At 45.9% G+C, this 8,829-nt stretch overlaps 1 protein-coding gene across 2 annotated transcripts in view; it reads left to right on the plus strand.

The window, feature by feature from the left end:
• Window positions 1-1,020, plus strand: part of LOC130131665 (DNA ligase 4-like) — a 27,555-nt gene extending 26,535 nt beyond the window's left edge. For both annotated transcript variants that reach the window (XM_056301441.1, XM_056301442.1), the window contains exon 3: window positions 1-1,020. This exon is cut by the window's left edge and continues 15 nt beyond it. In XM_056301441.1, coding sequence (XP_056157416.1) covers window positions 1-655 — 655 coding nt within the window. In that variant the 3' untranslated portion in view covers window positions 656-1,020.
• Window positions 1,021-8,829: the final 7,809 nt, after the last annotated feature.

Raw genomic sequence — 8,829 nt, forward strand, 5'->3', positions numbered from 1 at the left:
GGTACAAAACCCAGGACGGGACACGTACTGTGTGATTGCTGGCGCTGAGAACATGCGTGTGAAAAACCTGATTTCCTCTGACCAGCATGATATAGTGTGGGCTTCTTGGCTTCAGGAGTGCTTGGACAGGAGAGAAGTGGTGCCATGGCAACCACAACACATGATCCATATGTCTCCCTCCACTAGGGAGCACTTTGCCAAGGAATATGACCGCTATGGAGACAGCTACTTTGTGGACACGGATGAACAGCAGTTGAGGGAGTTGTTTGGCAGGATCAGGGATGTTGACAGGTCTGCGGCTCTGAACTTGGGTCAAGTGGACGAAAGATATGGCTGGGATGACCTTAAAACAAGTATGTTCAGGCCCTTCAATGTTTACATGGACCGTTACAGAGACATTGGGGACCCCGAAACTGCTGTAATTGCAACTTGTCTAGACATCCGGGAGCTGGAGTTTCGCTACCATGGGGGAACCGTGGTCCAGAAGTTGGAAGAAGGGGTCTCCCATGTCATAATTTCTGAGGAAGCTCGGGTGTTAGATTTTAGGACCCTCAGACGACTGTTTGAGAAAAAGTTTAAAATTATAAAAGAATCTTGGGTGACTGATTCTATCCAAGCAGGGTATGTAAAGAATGACAGTGACTATTTGGTTTGAAGTCTGTGCTGGTGATGCAACGAAACTTTGAACTAACGTTGAACAGGATTAACATGAATTTTAAATTAGCTCCTAATGAAACTGATATTTGATACAAAGAATATTTAAGCTCTATTAGATGAGCACCTTTCAAATCACCAGGGTCTCTGGAGATGAATATGATGTGATGACATATCTATATGTATATATACACAGATATCATTTAACAAATAGAAGATTACAGTCTTGATTTAATTTTCCTGTGGTTTTATTTTGTGAGAGGTTTAAGTTTTCAGATGATAATATTTATTGATCTTTAATGGAAAGGCCAATATCAAGCCCCCCCCCCCCTTGTTTTTTTTTGTTGTCTTTTAGCGTGTCACAGTTTTCACTGCAATATACTGTTAATCCATTTTCGGAATAAGTGTTTTTTGGTAATTGCTCAAAATGTTTTGTAATTAAAGGTCATCAAACTCGTCAAGATCCAATTTTTTGAAGGACAAAAAACTTCTGTAGTCATGCTAAATGACACTAGTTATACGCAGCTGACTAATGCAAGTTATCAAATGTAAAGTAATCCAGTATTGGTTGGTAGCAGCTGCAAAATAATTACCTACATGAATCAGGCTCATCCCTTTTAAACTCACTCATATGTTGTGTATTTTTATTGACGGAATGAGTTGATATATGTCTATATACGCAGATGAGCCAAAACATTATGACCACTCACAGGTGAACAGAATCTATTACTTTTGGCTGCTCCCGTTAGGGGGCGCCACAGCAGATCATCCATTTCCATCTCTTCCTGTCCTCTGCATCTTCCTCTGTCACACCAGGCACCTGCATGTCCTCCCTCACCACATCCATAAACCTCCTCTTTGGCCTTCCTCTTCTCCTCTTCCTTGGCAACTCCATATTCAGCCTCCCTCTCCCAGTATACCCAGCATCTCTCCTCCACACATGTCCAAACCATCTCAATCTTGTCTCTCTTGCTTTGTCTCCAAACCGTCCAACCTGAGCTGGCCCTCTAATATACTCGTTCCTAATCCTGTCCTTCGTCACTCCCAATGAAAACCTTATCAACTTCAACTCTGCCACCTCCAGCTCCACCTCCTGTCTTTTCATCAGTGCCACTGTCTCCAAACCATACAACATAGCTGGTCTCACAACCATCTTGTAAACCTAACTTTTCACACTGTCTATGCATGCTCAATAATCCAGATAAGAAAATCACAGAAAGTTGAATCGGTTCATCTTGACACAATGGTTATTGAGAGAGAAACATTTCATTACTCATCTGTGACCTCTTCGGTCTCAGACTGAAGAGGTCACAGATGAGTCACAGTTGACCCCAATTATTTAAACTCATACACCTTCATCACCTCTGCTCCTTGCATCCTGACCATTCCACTGTCCTCCCTCTCATTCATGCATATGTATTCCGTCTTGCTCCTACTGACTTTCATTCCTCTTCTCTCCAATGCATACCTCCACCTCTCCAGGCTCTCCTCAACCTGCACCCTACTCTCACTACAGATCACAATGTCATCCGCAAACATCGTAGTTCACGGAGACTCCTGCCTGATCTCGTCCGTCAACCTGTCCATCACCACTGCAAACAAGAAAGGGCTCAGAGCCAATCCTTGATGTAGTCCCACCTCCACCTTGACCCCATCTGTCATTCCAACCACACACCTCACCACTGTCACACTTCCCTCATACATATCCTGCAACTCCCGACTTCCTCATACAATACCACACCTCCTCTCTCAGCACCCTGTCATATGCTTTCTCTAAATATACAAAGACACAATGCAACTCCTTCTGTCCTCCTCTATACTTCTCCATCAACACTCTCAAAGCAAACATCACATCTGTGGTGCTCTTTCGTGGCATGAAACCATACTGCTGCTCGCTGATCATCACCTCTCCTCCTCTTAACCTAGCTTCTATTACTCTTTCCCATATCTTCATGCTGTGCTGATCAACTTTATACCTCTGTAGTTGCTACAGTTCTGCACATCGCCCTTGTTCTTGAAAATAACAGTTAAACTGAATAACCTTGATCAGGGTCTGGGGAGGTTAGATGGTAAGTGAACAATCAGTTCTCGTAGTCAAAGTGTTGGGTGCAGGAAAAATGGGCAGGAGTAAAGACCTGTGCGACTTTGACAAGGGCCAAATTGTTATGACCAGACGACTGGGTCAGAGCATCTCTGAAACAGCAATGCTTGTGGTGTTCTCCCGGTCAGCAGTGGTGAGTACCTACGGACAGTGGTCTGAGGAGGGACAAACCACAAGACAGTGACATGATGTTGAGTGTTGAAGCCAAGGCTCATCGATGTGTGAGGGCAACGAAGGCTGACCTGTCTGGTCCACACTGACAGAAGGGCAATTGTGGCATAAGTCACAAAAATGTTTAATGATGGTTACAGGAGGAATTTATGACAACACACACCCTGCTACGTATGGGGCTGCGTGGCCAAAGCCCGGTCAGAGTGCCTATGATGACCCCTGTCCACCGTCGAACATTCACGCAATGGGCACGCAAGCGTCGGGAATGGACCTTGGAGCAGTGGTAGAGGGTCGCTTGGTCCAATGAGTCCCGTTTTTTTTAAATTAAATTACGTGGATGGCCGTGTACATGTGTGCCGTTTACCTGGGGAAGTGATGGCACCAGGATGCACTGTGAGAAGATGACAAGCCGGTGGAGGCAGTGTGATGCTTTGGGCCATGAGCTGCTGGGAAACCCAAGTGTCCAAGATGTTGCCCTGGCCTCCAAATTCTCCAGATCTCAATCTGATTGAGCATCTGTGGCATGTGCTGGACCAACAAGTCCCATCCGCGGTGGCTTCACCTTAAAACTTACAGGACTTGAAGGATCTGCTGCTCATGTTTTGGTGCCAGATACCACAGGACACCTTCAGGGGTCTTGTGGAGTCCATGCTGCGGTGGGTTGGCGCTGTTTTGGCGGCACACAGGACCAGCAGCATATCAGGCAGGTGGTCATAATGTTTTGGCTGATCGGTGTACATCGCGCCAGTAGTTAAACGTTTTTCCCTCAAATTACTTACGCACTCGTAGTGATATGAACAAGAGGTGTCGAGCTATGACGTCACTGATCAAATGAAAGACTTTTTGCCAGAGAACTCATTTTCACCCTTTTCATCCAAATTGCATATTCACTGAGCCTTTTCATTCCTCCTCATGCTCACAGCTTGTCCTGTAGAACGCTCCCATCCAGCGCAGTCCAGGGATTTCAGCTCAGCATACCGACTGCGCGGCCATCACAGCAGAACGGGGGTCCGGCTGAATATTACGGCGCAGCTGTTTCCCAGCAGCGGGTACCAACGATGAGCTCGCTCTGCTTCCGTAATCTCTCATTTTTGCTTGATCGTCTTTTGATTTAACTGTGCGATCATTTTCTCCCCCGCCCCCCCTTTTTTCTCCCCAATTATACCCGGCCAATTAACCCACTCTTCCGAGCCGTCCCGGTCTCTGCTCCACCCCCGCTGCCAATCCGGGGAGGGCTGCAGACTACCACATGCCTCCTCCCATACACGTCAAGTCACCAGCCGCTTCTTTGCACCTGACAGCGAGGAGTTTCGCCAGGGGGATGTAGCGCGTGGGAGGATCACGCTACCCCCCCCCCCAGTTCCCCCCCGAACAGGCGCCCCGACCGACCGACCGACCGACCAGAGGAGGCGCTAGTGCAGCGACCAGGACACATACCCACATCCGGCTTCCCACCCGCAGACACGGCCAATTGTGTCTGTAGGGAGGCCCGACCAGGCCGGAGGTAACATGGGGATTCGAACCGGCGATCCCCGTGTTGGTAGGCAACGGAATAGACCGCTTCGCTACCCGACGCCCCTACTGTGCGATAGTTTTATTTATTTATAATCTATTTCACGTCCTTGCCTACTGGTAAATTGAGTCAAACATTTTAAATGGAGAAATTTGGTTTTTATATTGCATTATTGTTTGACACTGGTATTATTAAGAAATATTACAGTGGCATTCATCCATCCATTATCCATCCATTATCCATCCATTATCCATCCATGACCCATCCATCCATCCATTATCCAAACCGCTTATCCTTACTCAGGGTCTCGGGGATGCTGGAGCCTATCCCAGCAGTCATTGGGCGGCAGGCGGGGAGACAACCTGGACAGACCACCACAGCACGGGTTGGCCTCCTTTAGTGGGTCGGCCTCGGCCCCCTTTAGTCGAGCGGTTAGAGGTGTCGCCTCGTGGTGCAATACAACCCGGACCGAATCCCGCAGCGGGTGGAAATATGCTGGGTCACAGTGGAGGCAGCGCTGGGATCCGGGAGGGGCCAGAGAGTGACTACTGTAACCTACAGTAGCATGTCGTTTCAAAATGCACCATTACTGGCTGTTCTGAAAAAGCAAATGGTTACTGGTCAGTAGCCTCACCAGCGGCAGTCAGTACTGCCATTTTATATGATAACTTTTGTTTGTCGTCTGAGGCAGAGTTTCATTTAGATAACAGATGGTGTGAACTAGAATGGAGTGATGGAGCTCTGTGTTTTCGGTTGTTTTGTTACAAATTTGGGAAAATAAAGCTTACTTCAGCAAAGAAGAATAAGCAAGTTGTGAAAAGAACAAATGCCAGTGTCCCAACATCGATTGCTGAAATCGTTTGATCAATAGGATGTGAACCACTTTGTGAAGTAAACATGAACTTGTGTGCAGCTGGCACACAGCCATAGACCACCACAGGAGGACGGTGAGACCACATCAGCCCGAGGCCCTGCTTCACCAAAGATGTTTTCTCGTCTCCAAAAATGTCATGGGTGTGCCTGGGGATGTGTTGAGAGTGTTATAACCTTCACCATCGCTCCTCTGGGGCGCAGGGCTGCCTGTGGTGTCTTGGGCATCCTGCTCCATAAATGCCACATGAATACATTTTGAAGGTAAAAGTGATGAGAAACACATTTGAAGTCACATTCTGTGAAGACTGACTCGCAGGGAAGTGGGTTAAGGTGTATGTTTTCTTCTGTGTTCATTCTGTTTTCCATAAAGAGAATGAATGTGTGCTAAAACTGCTTCCACAACAGGAACATCGCTGTCTGATGTCAGCTAACTTTAGTGACGTCGTTAGGTTTACATTAGTTTCAGTAGTCTAGCCTTAGCCTTCCTTAGAAGTGTAGCCGATCAAGGATCGGCTCTGAGCCCTTTCTTGTTTGCAGTGGTGATGGACAGGTTGACGGACGAAATCAGGAAGGAGTCTCCGTGGACTATGATGTTTGTGGATGACATTGTGATCTGTAGTGAGAGTAGGGTGCATGGTGAGGAGAGCCTGGAGAGGTGGAGGTATGCAGTGGAGAGAAGAGGAATGAAAGTCAGTCGGAGCAAGATGGAATACCTATGCGTGAATGAGAGGGAGGACAGTGGAATGGTCAGGAGTAGAGGTGATGAAGGTGTATGAGTTTAAATACTTGGGGTCAACTGTCCAAAGTAACGGGGAGTGCAGAAGAGAGGTGAAGAAGAGAGTGCAGGCAGGGTGGAGTGGGCGGAGAAGAGTGTCAGGAGTGATTTGCGACAGAAGGGTACCAGCAAGAGTTAAAGGGAAGATTTACAAGATGGTTGTGAGACCAGCTATGTTATATGGTTTGGAGACAGTGACACTGATGAAAAGACAGGAGGAGGGGCTGGAGGTGGCAGAGTTGAAGACGCTAAGATTTTCATTGGGAGTGATGAAGGGCAGGATTAGGAACGAGAATATTAGATGGACAGCTCAGGTTGGACGGTTTGGAGACAACGCAAGAGAGGCAAGATTGAGATGGTTTGAACATGTGTGGAGGAGAGATGCTGGGTATATTGGGAGAAGGATGCTGAATATGGAGCTGCCAGGGACGAGGAGAAGAGGAAGGCCAAAGAGGAGGTTTATGGATGTGGTGTCTCTGGCTTAGCAATCTCTTGGCTTAAGTCCTACTTATCTGGTAGAACACATTGTTGTCTGCTATAATAATATTATACCAACATTTTATGACATTAAATATGGTGTGCCTCAGGGCGCAGTACTTGGCCCTCTACTTTTCTCTCTTTACATTACACCTCTTGGCCAAATTATACGCAGTTACGGAATAAATGTCCATTGCTATGCTGATGATACTCAGTTGTATGTGCCTATAAGGGCTGACGATCATACTCAAATCACTAACTTAGAGTCTTGCTTGGCTACTGTCAAAAACTGGATGTCACTTAACTTTCTGCTTTTAAATTCAGATAAAACCGAGATGCTAGTCATTGGCCCTGCTAGACACAGACACCAAATTGCTCAAGTAACGATAACAATCGACAACTCTGTGGTTTCACAAAGTGTGGCAGCCATAAATCTTGGTGTTACGTTTGATCCCAGCCTTTCCTTTGATAAGCACATTAAAGAAACCACCAAGACTGCCTTTTTTCACTTACGTAACATAGCTCAAATTCGGTCTTTTCTCTCCATGGCTGATGCAGAGATTCTAATACATGCATTTGTTTCATCCAGACTTGATTACTGTAATGTTCTCTTCTCAGGTCTGCCACATTCTAGTACTAGAAGTCTAACTAAAACTAGGAAATTTGACCATATTACACCAATTCTTGCCTCCCTTCATTGGTTTCCTATCCATGTTAGATCAGAATACAAGGTGCTTCTGCTGACTTATAAAATCCTAAATGGGCTTGCCCCATCCTACTGGTCTGATCTCCTTAAACCTTACATGCCATCTCGAGCACTTCGTTCTCAAAATACAGGGCTCCTGTGTGTACCCAAAGTTAAAAAGAAGTCAGCTGGTGGCAGCAGGGCCTTTTCCTATCGGGCTCCATTGTTGTGGAATAACCTGCCTGCTGCCATCAGACCATCAGAGTCTGTTGAGTCTTTAAATCCAAACTTAAAACTCATCTTTTTGCCTAGTTTACAACTAGTTGCCTTTAAGTTGAGTGCTTCACAACCTGTACTGGATGGCGGGTTGGTTTTCTGTCTCAATGAATTTACCAACCACTGTTCTGCCGACAAGATTATTGAGTATAGATTACAGAGTATAGATTATGACTAATTGATGACTTAATTATGGCTAATGACTACTGCAAACTGTTCTCTTCTCTAACATGTCTTTTCTCTCTCTCTGAATGATGTCTTCTCCTTTCTCTTTTTCTGTGTTTGAATGGTGTCATGTGAGTCTCTCTTGCGTGCATGTGCAGTCGGTTCTCCTCCCAGGTCTTCGTGGTGATGGTGGTCGTCATTTGGATGCTGCCTGCCCTTCCACTCCTCACACAAGTTTTTCTTATTACATGATGATGCTGGTCGCGTGGCTTGGGTCCCGGACTGATCCGTTGGCATGTGGACATTGCTTGGCATCCTGTGCATCATGTTCTTCATAAATTTTATGTCCATTATAATTCTGTTATCCTCTTTCAATGTTGTGTTATGTAAATTGCGTGAACACAACATCCATTGCACGCTGTCCGTCTTGGGAGAGAGATCCCTCCTCTGTTGCTCTCCCTGAGCTTTCTTCCTATTTTTACTCCCTGTTAAAGGGTTTTTAGGGAGTTGTTCCTTATCCGATGAGAGGGTCTAAGGACAGGATGTTGTGTTGCTGTTAAGCCCACTGAGGCAAATTTGTAATTTGTGATATTGGGCTGTACAAATAAAATTGATTTGATTTGATTTGATTTAATTTGACATGCAGGTGGCTGGTGTGACAGAGGAAGATGCAGAGGACAGGAAGAGATGGAGACAGATGATCCGCTGTGGCGACCCCTAATGGGAGCAGCTGAAAGTAGTAGTAGTAGTAGTAGTAGTAGTAGTAGTAGTAGTAGCAGTAGTTGTTGTCTAGCCTTAAATGTGCAAAGTGTATAAGCAAAAAAGGACAGCAAATAATCTCTATTACTATTTAAAAAAATTCTAAAAATGTTTCAGTGAGTTTTTAATGAGACACCTAGTTCAGCACTCTTTTCACTTGTGGGCGTGCAGATGTGTGACTCACAGGCTTTCCTCATCAGGAGTAAGCTCTGTGAGTTGTCACATTACACATCACGTCCGCTGTGTGCTATTCCACCGAAAGCAATCCACGGCTAATGGCGTGAAGAGTAAATCAGTCTACAGCTCCTGTTGGTGACTGCAGACTCTTACTAAACCACTCAAGACCACTAATGCCAGGGTCCAACTAGCTTCACCTTCTG

Source organism: Lampris incognitus, chromosome 21, assembly GCF_029633865.1.
Source record: "Lampris incognitus isolate fLamInc1 chromosome 21, fLamInc1.hap2, whole genome shotgun sequence".
Taxonomy (NCBI): Eukaryota; Metazoa; Chordata; class Actinopteri; order Lampriformes; family Lampridae; genus Lampris; species Lampris incognitus.